Here is a 27,762-nt window from a genome sequence, read left to right on the forward strand (position 1 = left end):
GAGCGCAGGTTACACACCCTGGATGTCAGAAGGGCGCTGACCTTCTACATAGATAGAACTAAACCGTTCCGTAAGTCAGCACAGTTGTTCCTTGTGGTGGCAGACAAAATGAACGGTCACTGAGTGTCTGCTCAGAGGATTTCATCCTGGATCACAGCCTGCATCCACTACTGCTATGAGCCAGTGAAGGTGCCTCTGCTAGCGATCATGACAGCACACTCAGCTAGGTCGTCAGCTGCCTTCCTGGCACAGGTACCAATCCAAGAGATCTGTTGGGCCACTATCTGGTCATCTGTCCACACGTTCGTGTCTCATTATGTGCAACAAGCTTGAAATGATGCTGGCTTTAGTAGAGCAGTGCTGCGAGATCGTGAACTCTGAACCCACCTCCATTGATACTGCTTGAGTCACCTCGAGTGGAGTCGACATGAGCTAGCACTCAAAGAAGAAAAAATGGCTACCTGCCTTTCATAACTGTTGTTCTTTGAGATGTGTTGCTCTTGTCCATTCCATTAGCCTCTCTGGCCCTCTGTCAAAGTTGCCGGCAAGAAGGAACTGAGAAGGCATAGGGCCGGCGGCGCTTCATATGCCGACGCATAAGCACAGCACTCAAGGGGGCGCCACAGCCAACCATATGAATACTGCTAAGGCAAAAATCTCCAATGACCACACATGTGGGCGTGCACATGCCTAGAATGGAATGGACATGTGCAACACATCTCAAAGAACAGCAGTTACAAAAGGTAGGTAACCTTTTTTTTTAGCGGATTGTATTCATAAAATAAACATACGGAAATGAGCCATTAAATAAATGAATTTAGCCCAGTACCATTTTGGATCATTCTTTTCATTGCTGCAGGTTCAAAAGAGCAGCAATAACATAGTCCCATAGAAAGGTTTGATATGACTCACCAAACTGATCTATAAGTAACAATTACATTATAGGGATGCATTTTTCAAAAAGCCTCAGTGATTTAAGAGCCTAAGTCCCATTTTCAAAAGTGACTCAGGGCTTGTCTACACTGCCCCTCAGTTCAGACGAAGGGAGTGTGAATAGCAGTGCACACCAAAGTGCTGCACTACTCCCCCATACGGATGCTGTGAGCACAAAGGTTCCAAGTTCACACTAATGTAGTCTCTTTGTTGTGCACAGCGATTCACACCCCCTTAGCCTTAACTGCAAAGCAGTGTAGAGATGCCCGTAGAAGCCTAACTCACTTTGACTTTCTCTGAGACTTAGGCTCCAAAGTGCCTGCCTCACTTTTGAAAATGTGACTTAGACTTTTACATTTTTTTGTACCCATTGTCTATATGTATGTCTCAATATAAATTTCCATAAAAATACATACTATATGCATTTTGCTTTTGCACTGAAAAGGAATTTGGATTAGAGGATGTTTCAGCGCCGCATCAGAACTACTTGTTTCTTGAAAAGGTGAATTTTTTTTTGAGTGCTGAATTAATGATCTTAAAACAATTTTAGGACTAAAACCTGCAATCCTCATTTTAGTTGCACTACTTACACAAACAAGATTGCAGTATTGAGTCCATTTTAAATAGAAAGCTGTTTTAAGTTGCTTGCATTTAACTTCATTTTTTCAAGGCTTAGAAGTAACCCCTAAAAAGGTAGTAAACCGTATTCTAAGGCCATGGCTACACTGGAGAGTTGCAGCGCTGGTAATGGGGTTACCGCGCTGCAACTCACTCTGCGTCCACACTTGCAAAGCACGGCCAGCGCTGCAACTCCCTGGCTGCAGCGCTGGCTGTACACCTGGTCTGCTTGGGGTGTAGCGATTCCAGCGCTGGTGATGCAGCGCTGGTCATAAAGTGTGCCCACCAAAAGCACTTTTATTGGCCTCCAGGGTATTAGGAGGTATTCCAGCATACCTTTTCAGCCACTCTGCTCATCGTTTCACACTCCACTGCCCTGGGCTCAGGTGACCCGCCCTTTAAATGCCCCGGGAATTTTAAAAATCCCCTTCCTGTTTGCTCAGCCAGGTATGGAGTGCAATCAATCAATCAATCAGTGACCACGCCTCCATGCCCCAAACGAGCCCCAGCATGGAACAATTCCGAGCTGCAGGACCTCATCAGTGTTTGGGATGAGGAAGCTGTGCAGTCACAGCTGTGCTCCAGCTGTAGAAATTATGATACCTATGGGCAGATATTAAAGTCCTTGCTGCTAAGGGGCCATGAACGGGACGCGTTGCAGTGCAGGGTAAAAGTAAAGGAGCTGCACAGTGCCTACTGCAAAGCCCGTGAGGGAAACCGCCGCTCAGGAGCTGCCCCCACTACCTGCCGTTTTTACAAGGAGCTGGATGCCATACTTGGGTGTGACCCCACTGCCAATCCGAGGAGCACGATGGAGAGTTCAGAGCAGGGAGAAGTAGAGGAGGGTGTAGAGGAAGCCGAGAGTGAGGCTACTGGGGTGGAGGGAGACGCCCCGGAGTCCCAGGAGGCATGCAGCCAGGAGCTCTCCTCAAGCCAGGAGGAGGCTAGCCAGTCGCAGCAGCTGGAACTTGTTGGTGAAGAAGAAGCAGAGGAGCGTGTTCCCGGTAAGCAGATTTTATTTTTAGGATGGAAATGTTTTGTGAGAGGAGGGTGGGGGTTATGGCTGCCTGCATGCATGCCTAAATGTGGAATAGCCCATTGATTTGCTCTATCACGTCTCTGTAATCGGCCTCGGTAATCTCTTCAAAAGTTGCAGCCAGAGCGTGGGCAATGTGCTTGCGCAAGTTTATAGGGAGAGCCACCGTGGTCCTTGTCCCGGTCAGACTAACTCGTCCACGCCACTGTGCCGCGAGGGGTGGGGGGACCATTGCTGCACACAGGCAAGCTGCATAGGGACCAGGGCGGAATCCACATTGCTGTAGAAGACCCTCCCTCTCTTCCCAGGTAACACGCCGCAGTGATATATCTGGCAGTAGAAAATCCTGTTGAAAATGTAGTGATGAGTGTTCAGTGCAGGTCCCCAAGTACCTGCCCTCTGCTTTCCCCAGTGCAGGTCCCCAAGTAGCTGCCCTCTGCTTTCCCCAATGCAGGTCCCCAAGTAGCTGCCCTCTGCTTTCCCCAATGCAGGTCCCCAAGTACCTGCTCTCTGCTTTCCCCAATGCACAGAAACCCCAGCCCTCAGGCAGTTCCCCTTCCCAGGTGAAGTTGCGACAGAAACACTCACCCCATTGCTCGCCATGCCTTCGCTGCTGTGGCCTCTCTGTGCTATGTTTGGTATGTGGAAATGATGCTACAAAAAGTCTACAAACTGTGATAATAAACAATGTAGCCTCTGTATTAAATGTTTCTATTTCTGTTATTTTAAGTGTCCTTAAATACTCCAGCCCTATCACCGCCTGCGCAAAGACTACAGAACTTGAGGAAAAATCCTAGAAAATCAAAAGAAGATTTGATCAAAGCAGTTATGAATCAGTACGCCAGAGACAGTAAGAGGCTGCAGGACTGGAGAGAGAAAATGCATGAGTGAAGGCAAACACAGAGCAGGAGAAAGGAATTGGTTACCAAGAAAAGCACAAAGCAGCTGATAAGCCTCCTGGCTCGCCAAACGGACTGTATGCAGTCTCGTAGCCATGCAGGCAGATCAGTACCGTGGTAACCCCCACCCCTCCCAAGGCTCTCTCCCTTGTTCCCCAGTGTTTGCACAAAACACCTTTCTCCAGTAGCCTGGTTCTTACCACCACCAGCTGCCCCCAACACCTGTACGTTCACCTACCAGCCCTGAGAACTACATCCTTTACCCTATGCACTCAACCCCCATCACGATGCAGCATATTAATCCTGAAGTGCAGCAGGCATTGAACAACAATCCAAGCAGAACATATTCAAACCTCTGAATGGACAGTCCACCACCCTACTCCCCTGCCCTTTTATGCATTGTATTTTGAATAAATGATTTCTTGGCTTTTAAAACATTTTTTATTATTGCAGAAAGTGAGAAATACTGTACCCCAAGGGAAAAACGGGCACAGCAAAGGCACCAAACATTACCGTTGGCTTTCAGCCTCAAATTGCTCCCTTAAGGCATCCCTAATCCTTGAAGCCCTTTGCTGGGCCTCTCTAGTAGCCCTGCTCTCTGGCTGTGCAAATTCAGTCTCTAGGCATCGAACCTCGGAGGTCCATTCCTCACTGAATCTTTCACCCTTCCCTTCACAAATATTATGGAGGGTACAGCACGCTGATATAACAGCGGAGATGCTGCTTTCCCCCAAATCTAGCTTCCGGTAGAGACACCTCCAGCGCGCTTTTAAACGGCCAAAAGCACACTCCACAGTCATTCTGCACCGGCTCAGCCTGTAGTTGAACCGGTCCTTGCTCCTGTCAAGCTTCCCTGTATATGGTTTCATGAGCCAAGGCATTAAGGGGTAAGCGGGGTCTCCAAGGATCACAATGGGCATTTCGACGTCCCCTACTGTGATCTTGTGGTCTGGGAAAAAAGTCCTGGCCAGCAGCTTCCTGAACAGGGCACTGTTCCAAAAGATGCGTGCATCATGCACCTTTCCAGGCCATCCTGAGTAAATGTCAGTGAAATGCCCACGGTGATCCACAAGCGCTTGGAGAACCACAGAGAAATACCCCTTGCGATTAATGTACTTGGATGCCAGGTGGGGTGGTGCCAGAATAGGAATATGCGTCCCATCTATCGCCCCTCCACAGTTAGGGAAACCCATTTGTGCAAAGCCAACCACAATGTCCTGCACGTTCCCCAGAGTCACGGTTCTTCTTAGCAGGGTGCGATTAATGGCCATGCAAACTTGCATCAACACTATTCCAACGGTCGACTTTCCCACTCCAAACTGGTTCGCCACCGATTGGTAGCTGTCTGGAGTTGCCAGCTTCCAGACTGCAATAGCCACCCGCTTCTCCACTGGCAGGGCAGCTCTCAATCTCGTGTCCCTGCGCCGCAGGGTAGGAGCGAGCTCAGCACACAGTCCCATGAAAGTGGCTTTTCTCATCCGAAAGTTCTGCAGCCACTGCTCGTCATCCCAGGCTTGCAGGACGATGTGATCCCACCACTCAGTGCTTGTTTCCCGAGCCCAAAGGCGGCGTTCCACGGTGCTGAGCACGTCCGTTACTGCCACAAGCAATTTAGTGTCTTGCACGTCAGGCGAATCAATATCATCGTCTGACTCCTCACTGTCACTTTGGAGCTGAAGGAATAGCTCCACTGCCAAACGTGATGTGCTGGCAACATTCATCAGCAAGGTCCTCAGCAGCTTGGGCTCCATTTGTAACAGAAATCGCGCTACAGACTCACAATGGCGCCAAACTGCTTGGAATGTGTAGCAAAGCACCACGGGGCGTTGGAACAGGAAGTGGAAAGACCCGCACCCTTCCGTCCCCTTCCCACAACCCACAGCGCCAAAATGGGACGAGGTGCTCTGTGGGATAGCTGCTCACAATGCACCACTCCCAACAGCACTGCAAATGCTGCAGATGTGGCCACACTGCAGCGCTGGTAGCTGTCAATGTGGCCACACTGCAGCGCTGGCCCTACACAGCTGTACAAACACAGCTGTAACTCCCAGCGCTGCACAAATGTAAGTGTAGCCATACCCTAAGTGTAACTTTATTTCAGGATAATTATGCTATTAATATGGATTTAGAAACCGCTGAGAATTTCCTTTTTGGGCATTTCAGTTGATGTATCCTTTGTTATCTTCAGCTTGTTCCATGCACATGTGAATTCTTAACATGGAAATTACTTGGAGGACAAATTTTATCATCTTCTGAAGCTATTAAGTAGCTGGTGTGAACCAAATTAGTGGCTTTTGGCCAGTTCTTTGTGGACAGGTGTCCATACCACAAAACAGCCCCCAGTGTTATGGATACCAATTGGCAGCCACAGCAGAGAGGTCAAGGACTGAGCAGAAATGTAGAATGAGCTGCTCTCTCAGTCTAGGACTGGGCTAAGGCACACTGGTAGGAAAGTATTTCTGCTGTTTTACCTTTCCTGTGCATTAAAACAAATAAAAGGCTTTCAATCTCCAGGCCTGTCAGTCCAGCACTTTTCACATGAATTAAATTCACTTTTTAAAAAAGCAGACAGAGTGGAAAGTACTGAAGTGCTGTAAAGAAGGCACTTTAGATGTGGTTGTTTATCAAATTAAGGATTCTTTTCTCATGGATGAGGACAAATATGTTCTCTTTGCTATTAAACTCTGAGTACTTGCGGAGGATTGATAGCAATCCTCTCTTTTATCCAAATCTGATACACCTCACTAAGCTTGTCTACTGATACTCTGTTAACGTTCCCCTTTCTTCTCTATTTAGAATCTTTCTTTATCCTTTTTCTCTTATCTCTTCAGTACGCTTCATCCTGATTTTTAAAAGAAGTATATTTCTAAGTCAAAATCTCTTTTCTATGCTGACTTTTTTGTTCTTGTTGTTTAAATGAAGCTTCATCCACAACTGTCAGCTGCAGCCTCTCAAAGCAGAGCTCCCTGTCATACCAAAGGCTGCACCTTTCCAGAGCCAGAAAACGTGTTGAAATAAAAATAGAACCTAGTTCTCTGTATAAATGTTTGGATAGGAAGTTTCGTTGTGTGCAGAGTCATTTCCATGTCGAGAGCTTGCCCGTGCCATAAACAAGCTGAAGATGACTGGAGATAGCAACCGAAATGTCCAAAAACCTAGCTGTTCCTAAATTCATATTAATAGCATTCTCCTTCTGAGCTAATGTGACACTTTGGACACTCTTAAACTAGGGCCATTCCCATTTATTGATTGGAATAACTGGCTTTTAGTATTATCCTCCTTCAGAAGATCTTATGCTGAATGTGGAAGTTATGAATGTCATTTTGGCCTATACTCCTGCTATTATATTACTGTGCTGTGCTGGTAGCATTATACTGGCAGCTGGAGGCCCAAGGCAGGCTCAGGCATAACTAGGGTGACCAGACAGCAAGTGTGAAAAATCAGGACAGGGGGTGGGGGGTAATAGGAGCCTATATAAGAAAAAGACCCAAAAATCGGTACTGTCCCTATAAAATCAGGACATCTGGTCACCCTAGACGTAACTCCAGACAGACATAGTGCTGTGGCTGTACAAATGCAGAGTTGAAGGACAATCCCTGTCCCAACAAGCTCTCTGGCTAATTTAAGGCAGAACGTCAGAGTGAGTAGAACAAAGAGTAGGAAAGAGTAGGGGAGAGAAGACCAAGGAAATGGTATTTGTGAGGCACAGAAAGTAAGAACAGCAAGGAGTCCTGTGGCACCTTATAGACTAACAGATGTATTGGAGCATGAGCTTACGTGGGTGAATACCCACTTTGTTGGATGCAGAAAGTAAGAAGTCATCCCTCCCCACATGTCAATATAGGCATTGGGGAGGCTCAGCTGAGCAGGCTCAAAGAGAAGAGTGAAGTCCAGAACTCAGTGGCCACAACAAATAATATGGCAACAGATCACAGGCTCTGGTTCATAAAAATTACAGGTTTTCTCGCAGAGATTTTTAGATGCTCGTTCTACAGTCAGCTCATGGACACAGCCTCAGGGCATTGTTATGTCATGTAACTGGAGAACAAACTGGTATGTTACATACTCCTCTTTCGCCTTTAGTCATGCGTAAAATACTATTACAGAACTGTTGGCAAGATATAAGGCTTTTAGGGCTACATCAGTGATCGGCAGCCTTTGGTCTGCAGCCCATCAGGGTAAGCCCCCAGTAGACCGAGCTGGTTTGTTTACTTGCAGCGTCCACAGGTTTGGCCCATTGTGGCGCCCCCTGGCTGTGGTTCACTGTTCCAGGCCAATGGGGGCTGCGGGAAGTGGCGCGGCTCAGGCCACCTCTTCCTGCAGCCACCATTGGCCCCAAGGATGGCGAACCACAGCCAGTGGGAGCCGCGATCGGCCGAATCTGCGGATGCTGCAGGTAAACAAACCATCCTGGCCTACTAGGGGCTTTCCCTGATGGGCTGTGTGCCAAAGGTTGCCAGTCCCTGGGCTGGATCCACAAAAGGAAACAAACTCAGCCTTGCAATGCCTAATGTTTGGGTCCCCTGCCACCCAGTGGAATCCACAGCCCTGAGTTAGGTACCCAGGCTCTGTATGTAATGCATGGGAAGTTAGGCTCCTGAGAATGGGATTCACAAAAGCCAGCAAGATGCCAGGGAACCACCTAAGCTAGCCAATAGGAGATGCTGGGGGGAGGAGGAGCTAAGTCCCACCCAACAAAGGTAGTTAGGTACCTAATGGGAGGTGCTTCTGTAACACCTACAGACCCTAGTCGCTGGCGGGCGGGATTGAACCTGCGACCTCTGGAGCTTAGTGCATGAGCCTCTACTGCATGAGCTAAAAGCCATATGACTCTTAGCTAAGGCTGTACAGCAGACTCATTAATCTCTCTGTCCATCCACCCAGGATTCAGAGCCATGAATGCTCTCCTCGAGTTAGGGCTGACCTAACTTACAGGCATTTCTCACAAAACACAGGGGAGGTGGTGATGTCTACCAGTGCACTGCCCTGCTGCAACAATACTGTGCTGAGTAGGCTTATAGGGTTTTGCCAAGTGTATGTAACATAGGTCATCCACACCCAGTAGGGTTCAATCACAGGCTTTGGCAGCCCACCAGTTCTTCTTAACTGTCATCAAGTGTGATCAGAAGTAAATGTCAATAAGACTAGCACACAGGAGAGCCTTGCTGCAGGGAGAAAGATGCCACTGGTAGGATCATGCAGGCTGCCCATGTGAATTGTTTGTAAGCTCTGCTTTGGGCCAAGTTTCTGACCACCTTGTTAGCAGGCAGCACGCTCGCCACACATCTGGCCATGAATGCAAGTAGGCTGGAGCACATGTATTAGCACAATATGTGAATGATGAGTAAATTATTCTGAGTCAAGACCGTCAAAAAATCTGTCTCCAGGCATCATAGCCTACAAACAAATGGTTGTGCATATAGGCAGGCCAGGGAGCATGCACTGGCATGAAATATGAATCCTGAGTGCAATATTCCTAGTCAGAAACGTCAGCAGGGTTATTCTTCCTGAGCTGTCTACTGTGATGCAGTAGGGACTGTCTGTGTGGGGAGTGGGAGAGCAGAGGAGGACTTTAGGGGATGGACAATGCCAGGGCCTGTAACCTGAGCTAGGTAAGGGAGGGGAAAGGTCAACACCTTTGCCCGGGAAGGGGACAAAGGAAGGGAGTGGCAGGAGGGAAGCAGTTTGAGTTTGGACTTGGGGCTGGGTGGGCGGAATTCAGGGTATCCTAGCTAGGATCCAAGCACCCTGAAAGCCCAGAAGGACTCGATGGAGGGGTCCTGACTGTGCCTGCAAGCCCTGCTGTAACCTGTGTTCCTGTTGTCCAATAAACCTTCTGTTTTACTGGCTGGCTAAGAGTCACTGTGGGTCCCAGGAAGAGGGGTGCAGGACTGGACTCCCCACACTCCGTGACATCTACACCTAGGATTAACAGTATGGACCACTGCTAATCCCAGTCAGAGATGGATTAACTGCTTACACAGCTAGGCAAGACTACTTGTGTGGGTCTGTTAGGCACGAATTGTTGCAAGGGACAGAGAGATAGTCCCCCCCATGGGGAATCCACCTCCCTCCTGTAGCTCTCCTTGGAAGACCTATACAAAAGGAGCAATAACAAGGTTCTGCTGTCATTGGTGAGATCTGTTGTTAATAAAACAACTTTGTAATGGTGAGATCTGTCAGCCTGTGGAATAATCCTGAAAGAAGCAGTGCAAGGCTCCAGGATGTGAATCATTCAAACTACACTGGATAAAGCGCCAGTGATTATGGATCCAGATTTGTGTCAGCAAAGACTGCCGCTGCATCTGGGATTGTGGGTATAAATCCCAGCGCTGAGGTGGATAACTACCTGAGGGTAGGTGCAGATCATGAATGTAGCAGTCTAAGTAGTAGAATTTAAACAGTTTAAATGCTGGGTTCACAATTTTTGAAATTGCAAACTGCACCTTCATAAATGCACTTTCCCACCACAAGCTCAGGAGATGAGCAGGGAACCACCTAAACTAGGCAACAGCCTTTATAGAGAATGAAGCACAGAGAAATTCTTTTCTCTCCAGGGTACTGTAATTAAAGCCTCAATTTAGGATGAATGTAGACTTTAACCACTAGCACTGCGGATCTTACATCCATGGCTGTCTTATTTTACTGACCAGCACTTTGTAAGCCCCTCTTTGATGCCAGTTTTAAGCTAAAGCCCATAATGGAATGGGGTTGTATGGAAAAATAGAACAGCAGCAGGAGCCCTAAGAGGAATTCTGACTAACGTTTGAATGGGAGCTCTGCCACCCTTTATAAGGTATAGGGTGAACCTCTTCTCCTACGCCACTACCACCCATATTGACTCAGCTCCGCTGGATGGCTCAAAGACCTCTCCCCTCCCCTTTTGAGTCTCTAGTTTCACCAGCAGCCTGAGCTGGGGCCTGTCGTTATGCTCAGGCCTGAAATTGTGACCAGCACGTGTGCAGGGCTGCAAAGGGGCCTGAACGCCCTTTGTTACTGTGTTCCTTTCTCTGTGGACTAGCCACAATCTGTCAGGTTCTGCCAGTGCAGTCATTACTATTGTAACAGGATATTTTCCAGTAATTTAACTGTACTTCCAAGACACAGCCACCTGTGGTCCAGAGGAATCTGTGCACTTAATGGATACATCCTCTCTCATTGATCCCTTTAATTAGTTGTTTAAGGGAACATTTTTATCAGAGAGACATGGAAAGGACCAGGGGCTCTCACAGGAATCTCTTACATGAACAGTCTTGGGTTGTTTAAGCTGAAAATGTCTTTTACTAAAAGTGAAAACAAAGAGATGAAATTGAGGGAGGTCTCCCTCTGTCACAACACATGCAATAGCAGGATGGGCTGGAACACGTCCTCTCCCCCTGTTTTCCTCCGTGTGTATCCCTCTTCTTCCCCTTCCCTCATCTGACATACAGGTTTTTGCCCCAAAAGAGACTCCTGTATTTGCCTTTTCAGTGTTGTATAAAACCCATGTAAATGCTGTGAGTAAGTGCTGGTAACAACACTGTATATTTCTATAGTGCCCTTTTAATCTGAGGGTCGCTCACTGAGTAATTCAAACCCTTAAGGCCCTGCATGTCCAGCCCTGCAGACGTCCAGTCACTACTTGCCTCAGATGCACTGCTCTGCACTCTGCCAGGTCAGCTCACGTTCTTGTGCCCCTGGGCTACTGCTCCCACAAATGACTCCTGGCCAAATCATCTGTAAGTGTAAATGGACAAAACTACCTTGAGGTCAATCAAGTTGCGCCCATTTACACCAGTAGAGAACTGTTTGTTCTTCTTCAAGGGATAGTCCCTATAGCAGGGGTAGGCAACCTCTGGCACGCGTGCCAAAGGCGGCACTTGTGCTGATTTTCAGTGGCACTCACACTGCCCAGGTCCTGGCCACCGGTCCAGGGGTCTTTGCATTTTAATTTAATTTTAAATGAAGCTTCGTAAACATTAAAAAAACCCTTGTTTACTTTACATACAACAATAGTTTAGTTATATATTATAGACTTTTAGAAAGAGACCTTCTAAAAATGTTAAAATGTATTACTGGCACATGAACCTTAAATTAAGTGAATAAATGAAGACTCGGCACACCACTTCTGAAAGGCTGCCAACCCTGCCCTATAGTATTCTCCTACGGGTTAACGTGTGTGCACCATGCACTCAGAGCTGGAGAATTTAAAAGTAGTATCCGTTGGTCCGTGCATGCGCCCCGTCTTGGAAATTCCTCTTTGATCTTGTTCACCTGCACACTTCACTTACCTCCTCAAAGTCCTTTCTCTAGAGTTTGATCTTGCTCCCATTAAAGTCCATGGAAAGATTCCCTTTGACTTCATTGAATGTTGGATCAGGCCCTAACCTCTCTCAGTCAGCCTTCTATTTCTGACCTTTCCCCATCATCCCCTCTTTCATTCCTCAAACTCTAATATAATACATTGAAAGAACTAACAGGATGTATATGTAGCCATAAGTAAGGCTGCGAGTCTGTCACGGAAGTAATGGATTTCTACGTGATTTCTGCAGCAGCCGGTGCAGCTGACCCCAGCCTGCTTGAGCAGCTCAGGCAGCCCCAGAGCCAGGCACACCAGCTGCTGCTAGGACAGTCTCCCCACCCCTCCCAGATGCAGCGGCAGTCCTGGGCTCACCCCCACCCCCACCCCCTGAGCTGAAATAGTGGTGCCCCAGGCTGAGCCCCCCAGGCACAAGCAGCAGCCTGGAGGCCCTATCCAGATCAGCAGCAGCAGCGCCCCCAGAGCCTCCCTGGAGCACCTAAGAGTTAGGGGTATTTATAGTAGACAGGTCCCCCACCGTGAATTTTTGTTTACTGCCCATGACCTGTCCATGACTTCTACTGTAAATACCCCTGATTAAATTTAGCCTTAGCCATAAGCATACCACTGCAGCTCTCTGCCCTCCTATATTGTGTGTCATTTATACTGTATGCGCCTCAGAGCCAGGAGCTGACATTTTGTACTTGCCAGCAAAGCACCATGCACACCTGCAATTCAACATAAGTAGCAATACCTCTCACAAATACCTCTTCCCGCCTCCCCCGATGCGTTGGGTAAGTAACAGCCCCGTAGGTGTAGAACAGCTAGGTAACTTATCTGAGACCACAAAACACAGGAAGTCTGTGATGAAGCTGAAAAGTGACTCCTGCCTGCCAGTTCTGTGCATATTGGTTACTGAACTGTTTTATCCTCTCCCAGCCACCTGATGGACAAGCAACACCATAGAGCAGATGGAAGCACCAGCTAATAGCAGAGAGGGGTTTCCACTCTGTGCGCACACACTGGCACAAGCTGGATATAATAAAAATAACATTGGCCTGATGAAAAACTCAAGCGACATGTCACCCCAACGTCCTTTTGTCTTTCTGCCGAATGTTATAAAATGTAACCAGGTTTCCCAGCGGAAGGGGATGTTTTCAGTGCAGCCTGCGGGGATTTGGCCATATGGATCCTGTAAGTGCCAAATCCCTGCTCCCTGTGCTGAGAACTTACCCTTTAGTGTTAATACAGACCCAACTTGGGCTTCCTTTAGCCTAATAAATACATTATTTTTCGCTTTACAGGGATCAGTTTAAATCAATATATGCTAGTAAATGTTAATTTCAGCTGACACACTGAAATCAACCAAAAAAATCCATCAGTATTGGTCAATGCAACTACAGCCTCCCCCTGCACTTTGCGCCTGTAGGGATCGGCTCAGCCCAGGCCAGTGGTCTCTACTCTGCCTTGTCAGGACCAAAGTCTTCCCTGCATTTTTCATCTGCAGGGATCCAGTGTCATCAGCAGGGCAAGGAGCTCTTTGGAGCTCTGTTGTCACAGCCCCAATCCCTCACGAGAAAGCCAGCAGCAAGGGGGCTGTCCGCGGGCAGGAACCATTCAGTGGTGGGGTGTCCTCCCCCGTGGCTGAGAACTCATTCTTCTTGCAAACCTGGCTAGGGGTCTCTGCTCTGCCGGACCAGGCTCACAGCTTCTCCTGCACCTTGCCTGAGAGTGTCTTGGGCTCCTAATCTGTGCAGGGAACCCCCCTGTAGCCCTGCTGTTAGCGCTGCTTTAACCTCGACCCCCCCGTTCAATTTCCCATGGCTATAAAAATTATAATAGTTAAAAATAAAAAAAGCTATCCTAATCATTGAAATTGAAAAAAAAGATGCATCAAATTTCACCAAGCCTTCTTATCGCTATGAATTCTGTTCTTTGCCTTCATTAATTAGCTGCGTACACTGCTTGCTGTTCAGTCATACGCAGTTTCAGAGGAAATCAAACACACGGGACCAAATTCTGCTCTTAATTACCCCATTGATTTTAGTAAGATTGTACTCATGCAAATGGAATAAGTATGGGCCCAGTGTCCCATTCTTAATTATTTCAATGTGTGATAAAAAAAATGTGCTTCTCGCAAAAATCTTGCTATTGTGGGAAAATAGGTATATGCTGTGTGCACTTGTATTGGTGGAACAATCTAATATTATCCTCAAGAATGGAAAGAAAGTGATTGTAGGTTTAACAAATGAAAGTCCTTCATAAACAAGATTAAGTAGGAAAGCAATGATATCCTCTGGGGTTCACATGATGTTTAATTACTGGACAGCTGGAGGGATTAATGCGTATGCATTATGCCCAGGCTATCCAGAAATTAAACATCATGGAGAGCTTTGACTTCATCACTGCTTAAAGTATTAGATCTCCTGCAAAAGCAGTAGAAATTACTGGAAAATCCCCATTGTTCTTTAGGAAATATATCATTCCGTATTCATATTTGTTTTGTGCTATATAACAGCAAGAAAGCAAAAAAAAATAACCTGGTGGCTAACTATAATTGCACCCTTACAGTAAAAATGAGGGTAGTTTCCAGATGAATGTATCAGTGTCTAGCATAATTAAATGTAAAATCCTACATTAATGCAATGTTAAGGTAGAGATTTTAATTGTACATGTCAAGAAATTCACACATAGGGCCAGAGTTTTAGCTGTGCCAGAGCTGTGCTCAGTGTAGCTGAAGAGATGTGGGGGTAAAGGTGGCTGTTAAGCAGACTTTGCTTTTTCCTAATGTTGGAGCCAGCTCAAGCGTAATGTACTATTCCACAACTGATGCAGAGTGATGTCCTGCCCACATCCCAAGCAAACAGAATGTAGTTCCTGGAATCTGACCCTCAGTGTTTCCATAGCAGCCTCAACTTTTCTTCCTTGTCATTCCATAGCTGCCAGCCATACTGCACATCATGTACCTACACAAAGGGGGGATCGATCTAAGATACGCAACTTCAGCTACGCTATTCACGTAGCTGAAGTTGAAGTATCTTAATTCGACTTACCTGGCCATCCTCACAGCGGCGATTTGACTGCCGCGGCTCCTCCTGCCGAGGTGGAGTACGGGCATCGATTCACAGATCGATTTATCGCGTCTAGACAAGACACGATAAATCGATCCCCGATAGATTGATTACTACCTGCCTATCCGGTGGGTACTATAGACATACCCCTAGAAGACTTTTTGTGTGAGAGAAGGTCCAGAACTCTGTACCTTTTAATCCGCAAACATAGCTTTCTACTACTTAAACTAAAAGAGAATCTGCTTTAGGTATAGAAGTTAAAGGGCTTATGTTATGATGAGACACATTTGAGCAGACTGGACATTCCTCCCTTTTAAGAGCAGTGGTATATATAGTTTTCTCCCTCTAGCCACTGCATTGTAGCTCTGTGAACTGAGCACAATTTGCAAACGTTATTTCAAAACCTAGTATCTTCAAACATGGCACAGCCCTTTTCCAAGACTATGGCCAGGAAATGTCTGAAGCTTTAAAAGAAAGTTGTTTTGTGAATTGGACAAGCACAAAAACAACATCTGAAAACTTTCATCATGGTTGAAAAATGCTATTTTTTTACCCTCAGACAATTAAATAATTTGAATGGATTTGCTTGCATTTTCCAAAAAAAGTCACCTCTGAGCTGAAGTATAGCTGAGAAGGTTTAGTCCATAATTAGGTTCATTTTTTATAAAGTTTAAAGCAATGATTGCACATATGAATATAGAATTAATGTGTCATCTCACCAGTAGTGCTGGTGGTGTGAACCAAAAATACACTAAGCTGCAGCCCTAGGGTTGCCACCTTTCTAATGGCTGGTAACTGGACTTCTGAGGCCCCGCCCCCTGTTCCACCTCTTCCCCCAAGGCCCTGTCCCTGTTCCTCCTCTTCCCCAAGACCCCTCCCCTGCTTCACCTCTTCCTTCAAGGCCCCATCCCTTCTCTGCCTCTTACCCTCAAGACCCCGCCCCCTGTCATTCGCAGTGACTTCACGAGCACAGCCAAGACTACCTTGCGTGCCGCCACCTGTGGCCTGCGCAGGGCCACACAACGCCACAGGCCGCATGAGCAGCCTGGTCCCGGAGGCAACCGCTGCTGTTGTGCTGCCTCCTTCCTTCCGCTTAGGGTTGCCACCTTTTCCACAGATCAAAAAAAATGGACATCAGGGCTTGCCAAATGGCACCAGGACACACAAGCTGAAATCCAGACTGTCCAGGTGAAAACTGGACCGGTGAGAACCCTACACAGCCCTTTATTTCTAAGTACTTTTTATACAAAAACTGTAGAAGTGAAAGGCCAAATCCTAATCACATTGAAATCAACACCAAAGGGATCGCCATCCTGTTAACAGCCATGGAATCAGAGCCTTGGCCTAAGAGTGTTTGCTTCCACGTTTATTCCTATATCAGTGTTGATTTCCTTTTACGGAACTTCCCATTTGAATCGCTGTAGTTTTTAGGCCAAATTTTCTAAATGTGGTCTTAATCATTTACATACCTATCACAGTGCACCCACCAAATAGCAGTGCTGCCAGAATTGCAAACAGAGGCCAAGCTATCCTTTGAAAATTTGGCCTGTGTTTATGGTAATGTTTTTTTCCACCCCTACTTCTGCATCGAAAAGGAATCTTTGACTGCCCACCCAACACAAGCCAGCATGCTTACATTTTATTCCAAACATATATTTGTAAATTGTCATTGCAGTTTCACTCCACTTTATCTGGGATCTCATGTTCTGGTGGAAATGCTGCAGATAAAAGAATCATTAGGGTAAATTTTGCACAAGGTTTTGCATGGCAAATTTTAGCTTTCTCTTGATTTGTCTTTTGCTCCAGAGGAGTTAGTAATATAGTGTGCTAAATGCTGTGAATATTCAGGTCTAATGATGCGGCGAACCACAGTAAAAAGAAATATCACTTCTTGTGAAGAATTCCCTTCAAGCAGATTAAATTAGTGGAGGTAGAGATTTTTATGGGGCAGTGACCTCACTGCTTGTAATGTGAACACAGCTTTGTACCTCATTATTCAACAGAGCTAGACCTCTGGAGCCTGCGTTTCTCTCAGTTGTCATAGCTACTACAAGATTATCTGACTGAAGTCAGGCTTTCTATTTTGAATGTTTTTTTTCTTACCTGTTCTGCCCATTGATTCAGAAGCATTTCTCTAGGGAGGGGAATGTTGTTTTCCTCCTCTCTGCCTTTCACAGACGTTCCTACGGGGCCATCCAATCAACAAATTGGCTTTTGCCTAAGAATTTGGAAAATAAAATCTGTTTTTCTCAGATGGCTTTGAAACATGTGTGAGTAGCTATGCAGTGATTGACAGTAGGTGTTTAGAAGCTACAAGATGCCCTGTGTATTATTGCCGGCAACCATTTTGTTTATAGATGTCCAGCAAGAAAACACACTGTAAACATATTATTAATCTCCAGTGTAAGACAATGGGCCAAATTCTTTTCTCATAAATCCATAGTGACTTAGTTGACTTAGTGGAATTACTCTTGTTTTACATGGGTTTAACTGAGAACCAATTATGATCCAAAGGTGGTTCAGTTGGTCCTGGCAGCTGATGTTTGCTTTATCCTTGTGCTTGGGAATTTGAAGGTAGGAAGAGGTAGCATGCACTGCACCACGGAAGTCTTAATCTGACTTTCTTTTTATTTTCTAATCACAACAAAAATGGAGTTTACAAACTCCCTGGGATTAAAACAGATCTAGCTATAATCTGATAACTTTAATTTGACTAATCTAAAGCTTTTAAGACTGCAGAGTTCCTTTCCTGAGTTGAGAGCAGGAAATCAGAAGCAGCATTTTTCTAAAGGGGAGAGATGGAAAATTCAGACAAATATTTTTGAGTACTTCTTAACTTATTTCATATTAGCACATACTTCAGTAGGAATCTCAGTATAATGGAGTAAAGGTATGACATTTATATAGTCTGCTTCTCCTGGCAAAACATCTCTGATTTAAATTCCCCAGTGGCAAAGTTAGCCCCCACCATGCAAAAGGACCAGTGCAAACAATTCTTATAGCTAGAGGGAATCCCATGCACTTCAGTAGGTCTCTGCATGAGCATAATATTCCCTTTGTGGATCCATGCGCAGCATCAAGGCTTTATTCTTTAATACCTTAGTTTAGTAACTGAAAGCAACACAATTTTATGATAGCTATGAATGTGTATGTTAATATCACGGAACTGTTAGTTTAATGGATATTGTCATATGGTTCTTAGTGATTTGCCAAATCGGTGTAATTTGTAAAATTACCATTTTAACAAACAAGTCATGTCTGGAGCAATGTGAGTGGGCACATCTCATCCAGGTTCCAATTTAAGAATAAAAAAAAACACTTTCTTGCATATATTTCTATTAAAATTATATCTACTACAGAACGTCTAAAATTAGATTCAACAGATTACATTCTAAAAGAACATAAAAAGAGTAAAGATAAGTCTTTATTTCTTCCCCTGTAGGTATCTCTACAATTTGAACACAAAACTACACAATGTAAACCTTATGCATCCTAACACCTTTTTCTGTTTACACTAGAATCATGCTTATTTTGATGTGCCTTTCAGTTATTTAACCGGGAAATCTGGGCTGTTTCAGTATTCAGGAATATCTTAACAATTGCCCATTACAGAACAGAATTGAGGGCACTGCAAGGTCTCAGTAGTAACTTTTTATATGTTAGTGAAGAAGATATAAAAAAAATTAAGACTTTTCAAGTCTTACGTATATACGGTATTCTTCTGTTCCTTAGGCCTGGTCTACACTACGTGTTTAAACCGATTTTAGCAGCGTTAAACCGATTTCATGCTGTACCCGTCCACACTACGAGGCCCTTTATATCGATATAAAGGGCTCTTTAAATCGGTTTTTTTACTCCTCCCCGACGAGAGGAGTAGCACTAAAATTGGTATTACCATATCAGATTAGGGTTAGTGTGGCCGCAAATCAAGGGTATTGGCCTCCGGGCGGTATCCCACAGTGCACCACTGTGACCGCTCTGGACAGCACTCTCAGCTCGGATGCAGTGGCCAGGTAAACAGGAAAAGCCCTGCGAAATTTTGATTTTCATTTCCTGTTTGCCCAGCGTGGAGCTCTGATCAGAATGGATGGCAATGCAGTCCCAACTCCAAAAAGAGCTCCAGCATGGACCTTACGGGAGATACTGAATCTGATCGCTGTATGGGGAGACAAATCTGTTCTATCAAAGCTCCGTTACAGAAGACGAAATGCCAAAGCGTTTGAAAAAAAAAATCTCCAGGCTACACAGTGCTGCGTGACAAGCGTAACGGGAAGCCAGAGACTCAAACAGACGCTCATGGAGGGAGGGAGGGGGTACTGAGGACACCAGCTATCCCACAGTCCCCAGCAGTCTCCGAAAAGTATTTGCATTCTTGGCTGAGCTCCCAATGCCTGTAGGTTCAAACACATTGTCCGGCATGGTTCAGGGAATAGCTCGTCAATTTACTCCCCCCCCCCAAGTGAAAGAAAAGGGAAAGAAATCATTTCTTGACTTCTTTCAATGTCACCCTATGTCTACTGAATGCTGCTGGTAGACACGATGCTGCAGCAGTGAAGAGAAGTATCCACTCCTCTTCCCTCCCCGGTGGCAGACGGTGCAGTAGGACTGGTAACCGTCCTTCTTATCAACCCATGAGTGCTCCTGGCTGGCTTCAGGTGAGGCTGGCCGGGGGCGCCTGGGTGAAAATAGGAATGACTCCCGGTCATTCCCAGTAGATGGTACAGAACGGCTGGTAACCGTCTTCATCATAGCAACTGGGGGCTGAGCTTCAATCAGCCCCCTCCCTTTCATGTGAAAAGAAAAGATTCTGTACTGCCTGGACTATCATAGCAGTGGGATGCTGGGCTCCTCTCCCCCACACTGCTTAATGTCCTGCCTGGACTATCATAGCACCGGGAGGCTGCCTCCCCCTCATTTTATGTCACTAAAAACTCAGTGTTTCTTATTCCTGCATTCTTTATTACTTCATGACACAAATGCGGGGGACACTGCCACGGTAGCCCAGGAAGGTTGGGGGAGAAGGGAAGCAACGGGTGGGGTTGTTGCAGGGGCACCCCCCGTGAATGGCATGTAGCTCATCATTTCTGTGGGATCTGACACAGAGCAGCTGTACTCTCTGATACACTGCTTCTCTAGTACATCTGCCCCATATTCTAGGCAGGACTGACTCTATTTTTAGAAACCATAAAGGAGGGATTGACTCAGGGAGTCATTCCCAGTTTTGCTTTTGCGCCCCCGGCCGATCTCAGCCAGGGGCACCCATGATAGCAGCAGACAGCACAGAAGGACAGATAACCATCATCTCATTGCCAAATTTACACTGGCAGCAGATGGTACAGAACGACTGGTAACCATCTCTGCTATCATGCAAAAGCAAATAAATGCTGTTGTGTTGCGCTGGAGTATCGCCTCTGTCCGCGGCATCCAGTACACATACGGTGGACTGTAAAAAAAAAAAAAAAAAAAAAAGCTGAATGGGCTCCATGGTTGCCATGCTATGGCGTCTGCCAGGGCAATCCAGGGAAAAACGGCGCGAAATGATTGTCTGCCGTTGCTTTCCTGGAGGAAGGAATGATGATGACATTTACCCAGAACCACCTGCGACAATGATTTTTGCTCCATCAGCCACTGGGCTCTCAACCCAGAATTCTAAGGGGCCGGGGAGACTGCGGGAACTATGGGATAGCTATGGAATAGCTACCCACAGTGCAACGCTCCGGAAATCGACGCTAGGCTCGGACCATGGACGCACACCACCGAATTAATGTGCTTAGTGTGGCTGCGTACACTTGACTTTATACAATCTGTTTTATAAAACTGGTTTATGTAAAATCGGAATAATCCCGTAGTGTAGACGTACCCTTAGAGTGCTATGCAATTACTGCTGAATAAAGCACGTATGTTAATTGTATTGCCACAAAAATAAAGCCATTTTAAATGAACACATGAGAATCTCTGAAAACTTACTCTCAATCAATAACACACTTTTGCACCAACAATTGTTTATCAGCAGTAACTTTGTAGTCTGGTCACATTGTTATAATTAACTAATATTGCTCTAGTGCAGCTCCAGAGACTGGAAAAACAGCTTGTTTGTGTTTGTGAGGAGCTGTGTGGCAAAAGAAGAAGACAAATGCAAATATCAATTTGTGAGGTTATTTGAAATGGTTTCTCTGGCTCCTTAGCTACATTAGTGCTTTGACTAGAATTAGGAATTACCATTTCTTCCGCAGGCCTCATCTGTATGGGCTTCTCCATATCAATCACCATAGCAACAACCACTAATAGTGGTGAGACTGCAATTCTGTTGCATTATTCCCTCTATGGAAGGCCTGTCTTTATTCAGAGGAATTCACTTCAAGGTCATCATTATTTACCTCCCTCTCTTTTGCTGCTCTCCCTAGAGGGCAGCCTTCTGAGGAGGAATTGCTCCAAGGAGCATGAATCTTGCTTTGAACAGAGGCACCTGACACATGGCCTCAAGGTCTTTGAAAATGTATATTGTCTCTGTTTCCAAGGTAACTGCACCTCTTACCCCTTTGTGGCTTCCTTAAGGGCACCCAGCTTATGTTTCGGGCCTTCAGCCATCGCCTTTCTTGAGGCAGAGTCCCACAACACTCTCTCTCTAGAGTGGGGATTTAGGCTGCAGTTCATCCTGCACTATGACTGCCTAAGCATATCTGACTTGAGTTCAGCACTTACATCTCTCTTCTCTGTGGGGCAACAACAGGGTTAACAAGTGACCAGGCAGCTTTCATAAAGCAAAGCATTATTTATTCAGAAGAAAAGCATGACAGAGAAAACATCCTGAAAAACTATAAACAGCTTATGTTCATGCTTACCAGGTAATGCCTCTCTGCCACCTCGGATGCTGGTAGGTTTCAGAATATGTCACAAGGCCTGTCCTTTTCACAGTCTCATGTCTGTTCTTAGATTGTGTGAGTGACCCTCTCGCCCCCACATTTTAGCCCATTCATACAATTTTCAGTTCTTTGTTCTCAGAGTCTCTTTCACCAGTTCACATGCATTTTGTTTTCATGGCACTCAAGAGTAGTCCATATTCCTCACAGACTTTTTTTTACAGACTTCAACATTTGTTGCATTGCAAAAAAAGTTTCAAAAAGTGAAATTCACCTCATTTTCCACACCCCAATATCTCTGAAACTCTTTGTCAATTCACCACAAATTTTACCAACCAGTTCTTGTCTGGCTGTAAGCTACACATGTAATTTCAAACAAAATGGATTTTTTATTTTTTTTTTGAGAAACAGGAGGCAAAATCAATTGGGATTATTATCAAGATGCTAGTAACAGCCTTCATCAGGAAGTCACTACTGTAGCTGTATGATGGAGTGTCTTTTTTATTAATGATGGATATTGTCGATTTCACATTTGTCTTGCATCAAATTAATACTTGAAAATCCACAGTAATTACGCTATAGATTCCTGCCTTATGGAAAAGTTATTATACATAAGACTCGCTTTACCCACATTGAAACACTGCAGCTTTTAAGCAGTGCCCAGTGACCTTACACTAGTATGGGAAATAAAAGAGAATGCCATATACAAATGAATCCAAATGTGGAATATACAGAGACAGAATTCATATAAATGACTAGGAATTTTTACCAGGACATCAAGGTAAGTATTCTCTGCTCTTACAAAAACTGCCATTCTATTGACTATACAAAGGCTTCAGTTTTACATCTTATCCAAAAGATGGCACCTCCAGGAACAACCTAGTGCCTACTAGCATCCTATTGGCTGAATAGTGACTGAGAGAAAAGGGTGCCAATACTGAGTCACTAAGCATAGAACTTCATTGCTTTTAAAACCTGTAGCAATGAGTCTCCAAGGACAGGTCTACAGACTCGGGCTTGTGCGACGGCACTAAAAACAGCTAGTAGACGTTGCAATTTGGGCTGGAGCTTGGGTACTGAAGCCCAGGGAAGGGGATGGGTTTCGGAGCCCAAGGTCCAGTCAGAGCTGCAACACTCCTGCCAATCAAAGATTTTCAAGATTTCTACTGGGATCACTTCATATTTAAAAAAGATTTTGCATCTGAGACTACAACACCTTTCTTTCCACTGAAAAAAATGGAAACTAATATTGTTTTTTCTTCCTTTAGTAAAAAAATCTCCTAATAGGGCAGGTAGCAAAATTAGAGAACGTAAACAAATTGCTCAGGTCAAAGGAGAAATAAATACCATGGTGGGTATTTAATTACTGTTTAATGTTATTTCTATTGAAATACTTGGGAAGCACTTCTTAGTGTATGTACAACGTGCCTCAGGCAGCACGTGACCAGGATTCATTACCGAATTTGGTCTGCTGGTTGGATCATTAGCTGGGCTGCGTACTAATGGGGAGTGTGACATGAACGCTGATCTATGACCCCTGGGAAGCTCTGAGATGCTGTAGTAATGGGGGTTGCCTACGTATCCAGACAGACTTGGGAAGGATGATATGCATCTAAATTGCCTTTCACTTATTCCTCCCACCTTATCTCTCCTTGTGCTGTGTATAGTAATAATTCATAATGCAACTCTTTTCTTTCTCTAGGGGTACTTTATACTAGTGTAAAGCCATGCAAAAGGTCATAATGTGGTTGTCACCTGTGTGGGCATAGAGTGCAAGGAGGTGCTCTCCCTCTGTTTCAGCCCTGTGCAAGAGCAAGCCACAGTGTGGCTGGAGAGTGCAGGCTTTGCTTCTTCCTAGCACAGTCCATAAAATCTAGCTCTCTGAAAGTGGCTAGGGAAGGGCAAAGTAGATTGAAGGTGAAACAATAGCGCCCTCTTTCCTTTCCTTAAAAGCCAGTGGAGCCAGATGGATCTGGAAGGGGGAGTACTCTCTCTCTGGGGGTGCCACTATAGTGCCAGTGTTCAGTGCTTAGGCAGAGTTCTGGCTGAGGCCTGTGGAAAATGAGTCAGTGGTACCAGTCCAGTCCACAGTTATCTGAGGACCACATCACATGAACCACCACTGTAACTGTCACCACTGTTGCCACTGGAGCTTTGTCTGCACAAGCACAGTTTGTGCCCGTTGTCAGCACTGATGCAGCTACATGCTTCTGGGCCAGGGTTAAATATGTGCCAGTGCAGCCCTCCCTGTTCAAGGCTGAGGCACAAGGTTGGAGTGGTAGATGCCCACTGCCCATGCTGTACCTGTTCAGTGAACAGAGGACTTCAGTCTCTAGTGCTGGTCCTATTCAGCATCTGGCATCAGCACTGAATTCACATTTTAAAAACAAAATAAAATAATCATAAGCTTGTGAATTAGCTAGGAAATCATAAGCTTCATTGCAGAAGTCCTCAGGAGAGGCATGAAAGCAAAATTGCTTTTATTCTTTTCTGGCTGAGATTTTCGATACATTTTATATTTTAGTGGGGTTTGTGTGTACAGGGGAGGAGGAGCGTCTATATCAATTTGCATTGTCTGTAGGTGACTGACCCCCACTTTCTACGGATACATGTGGCCATCTCTAATTTGCACACTTGGCAAATTTCAAAAGGAAGACAGGCAACACATACAAACATAAGAAGAGGCAGAAGTGGGGGTAATGAAAACAAGGAAGAAAGATGTGCTCATTACAGCTCAGGGATGGAAATTAATTCACAGTTGGAGTGTGTAAATTGCTGTGACCCTGCCAAAATATTAGGGATCAACAGCTTATGCAAACTTTGCTTATTTATTTTTTTCTGAGGTAGCTTTTCTAACATTTATTTTGATGTATTTTCTCAGCTCAGCCTTGATCTGTTATGTTATCTGCATGTAGTCACTGCAGCTCTCATGTTTATCATCTCTCTTCAATCAGATCAGTAAGGCTATAGCTGTGTTTCCTCAAATTAATACTCCACAGTGCCATAACATTACCCATCTGAAATGGCTGCTAGATTACAGAGATGAAGACGGTTCGATAAGATTAATAGGTCATTTTGTTTTCAGTTATACAAGTGCCAATTAATCAGAATAGCTAAATAAGCACAATTAGCTCTTTGGAGAAAGGCAGGTGCCATGTAAATGTTTGTGAGAGGAAGACAGACATATAAGTAGAGATTGTGCCTATTTTTTCTTTTAATGAACTCCAACTCTGCCATGCAATTACTTTTATATGCAGTTCCTAGTGTTTAGACATCTCTCCACCTGACTGTGCTAACAAATCAGGTAGTTAGATGACCAAATGCTGTAATTTTCAGATGCACTTAATTGCAGCTATAAAATTGCACCCAGAAAATTGAAGGTGGAATTGAGATTCCTTTAAAAATCTACTTCATTGCATCCATAGAAGAGCTTATGGTCTGTGCTTAAGAGTATCCTTCTTCTCTGACTGTTTTTGGAATCTGAATGTTTTTCTTATTGGTAAGACATCTCTGTCCCATTCTACCACCAACCCCCTAACAAGCAAGAATTAATTTGGTGGTTCTAGTAATTTGTAATTTTAGTGCACTAGTGATTTCATACCATGGGTTTTAAAAATACAAGCATAGGATTTGCCATGCTGAATCAAAAATGGATCCATCAAATTCTGTCTCCATTGGTGCCCAGTGTGAGATGCTACCAAGGAAGGCAAACACCTCTACTCCCTCAAATGGGCTTGTCCTTTGGCACTTATGTGGTGGGAGCCAAAATAGTGCCCAGACAGGTAGAAAGAAGTTGAGTTTGCTGGGACTGATCCAGGGAGGGAAGAAGGACTTGGGTTTCTTAGGTTTTACTTTAGGGCATATCAAAATAGATTCGATAGGTAGAACACTAGTACTTGGAGTTAGAAACTTCAGCTATGCTCTTTGCCCATACAGCCTGGAAGTTCATGATTCAGGTAGTGTATATACTAATAATTCCATTGCAAGCAGTCAGTGCTTATCTTCCTAGATGAAAAAAACAGAATCTTCCTGTTTAAAACTGTTAGAGTCTGTCTACACTTAGAGCTGGAGGTGTGATTCACAGGTCACGTATATACACTCACACTAGCTCTTGTCACACTAGTGTGCTTAAAAATAGTAGCATAGCTGTGGTAACGTGAGCCGCAGCATTGGATAGCTGTGCTGAGTACGTACCCACGTGGTTCAGGCAGCTGCACTCCTTTTTTTAGTGCAGTAGCTAGACGAGAGCTAGTGACAATGTCTGCGTGAGCTGGGAATCACACCCCTAGCTCATAGTATAGACGTGGCCTTACTAGATAATTCTCCCAGTACTCAAAGCTTGTACGTAACCCACATAGTAGAGATGCTGTTGTCTTTCAGATGCACTTCCCATGTTGTGTTTCAGCTACCAGTGTTATTTCAGCAGTGTGGTTTATCACAGGAGCTGTGCAGAAGAGGCAATAAGTACTTTTGCTATTGAAGACAAAAGCCTCCTGAGTGCAATAAAAAGAAGCATTTTTCAAGACAGATTATTTAATCTAATATAGTTTATAAAAGCCATAATTTTCCATTGGATCTTTGAAGCTGCTGAAACTGATTTTTTTTCCTTAACAACCAAGTAAATTAGGTACCAATTAGAAGTATTTATAGGGAACTCTTGCCAGTGGCCAGGGTTTTCTTTTTGCAGTAAGAGTGGCCATTGTTGGGACATCTGAAAGTTTAATTTGAGCAGACTCCTCCGGCTCAGCAGTAAATCAGGCATGCAAAGGAAAAAAGTGTGTTCTCCTTCATAGCTCAAAAAGTCTCATTTGTATGTAAATACAGAATGGTGACTTCCAGGGAAAATAGTATGTTGTGAAGGGATTTATCAGCATGATTCAGCAGCTAATCCCTGCACTACTCACTGAATATTTACCCTGTGTGTCCCACTTAATATGTCCAAAACAAGACACAGTGAAATTTGCTTAGCTTTGGGGGTGAATTTGGTGAAAGTCAGGAACTGATAGCACTGGCTTGAGTTCAGTATAGTGCCATCAGGAGCTCTGAAAGCCTGTGTCCCACAATTCTGCCATACATCTCCATCCTAGACTGTAATATCTCTGCCATTCCATTTCTTGTCTCCCAGCACAGCTCAGACAGTGCTCTTCAGTCTTAGCTTGCAATACCTTTGCTGTTCTGGTGCTGGGACCACACACAGAATTGCCAGTGGTCCTTGTTCCTGATCTTCAGTTTCCGTACACTTCTGTCTGAAGCTCCCCATGCAATTCTGCCAGTGCTTCTCAGTCTTAAGCTTCAGCCCTTCAACTATTCCACTCCTGGCCTCCACGCACAGTCGTGTTAATGATTCTCAGTGATAGCCTACTACAACTGTGGTATTTCGGCCCTGGCTGGACTCCACACACACGCAGCCAATGCACGTCACTACCGACTTGGAACACCCCACCTGTTCCTGGTCTGGACACCACACAGCCTAGCTAATGCCCTTCACTTCTAGCCTGTTCCAGTGTTGGGTTTCTCCTGAGCAGCGAGTGCCCAAGGGTATGTGGTGGGTTTGTGACATGGACACAATGTCCACTTGGGGATTAGGTTGAAGATCTCCCAACTCATCTGTTTGTTTTTACTCCAAAGTCTGTTCTTCCAGTGAGTTCCAGTGCAGTAACAAGACCTGCATAGCCATGATCTTCGTGTGTGATGGTGACAACGACTGTGGCGATGGCAGTGATGAGAGGAAGTGCTCGCCACTCACCTGCAACCCTAATGAGTTCCAGTGCAACAACAGCGTGTGCATCCCAGAGCCCTGGGTCTGTGACAACCAGCCCGACTGTGAAGACTACTCAGATGAATCAGTGGAGAAGTGTGGCTACAAAGTCAAGCCTCAGGTGCTGAACACCTGTGCGGCCCATGAATTCAGGTGTGGCAATGGGGAATGCATCCACTTGAACTGGAAGTGTGATGGCGACGAGGACTGCAAAGACAAGTCAGACGAGCAGGATTGTCGTAAGTATCTGCCGGGCTAAGCAGTGTGGGGACAAGGGATGTCTGCTAGGTAAAGACTTCCTTGGAGGAG

General features: G+C 45.2%; 1 protein-coding gene across 5 annotated transcripts in view; it reads left to right on the forward strand.

Moving 5' to 3' along the window:
* Window positions 1-27,762, forward strand: part of LRP8 (LDL receptor related protein 8) — a 284,937-nt gene that overhangs the window by 213,384 nt on the left and 43,791 nt on the right. For all 5 annotated transcript variants that reach the window (XM_050962306.1, XM_050962307.1, XM_050962308.1 and 2 more), the window contains one exon: window positions 27,324-27,692. In XM_050962306.1, coding sequence (XP_050818263.1) covers window positions 27,324-27,692 — 369 coding nt within the window. The remainder of the gene's footprint in view (window positions 1-27,323; window positions 27,693-27,762) is intronic.

The sequence above is a fragment of the Gopherus flavomarginatus genome, chromosome 7 (genome assembly GCF_025201925.1).
Source record: "Gopherus flavomarginatus isolate rGopFla2 chromosome 7, rGopFla2.mat.asm, whole genome shotgun sequence".
In the NCBI taxonomy this organism is placed as follows: Eukaryota; Metazoa; Chordata; order Testudines; family Testudinidae; genus Gopherus; species Gopherus flavomarginatus.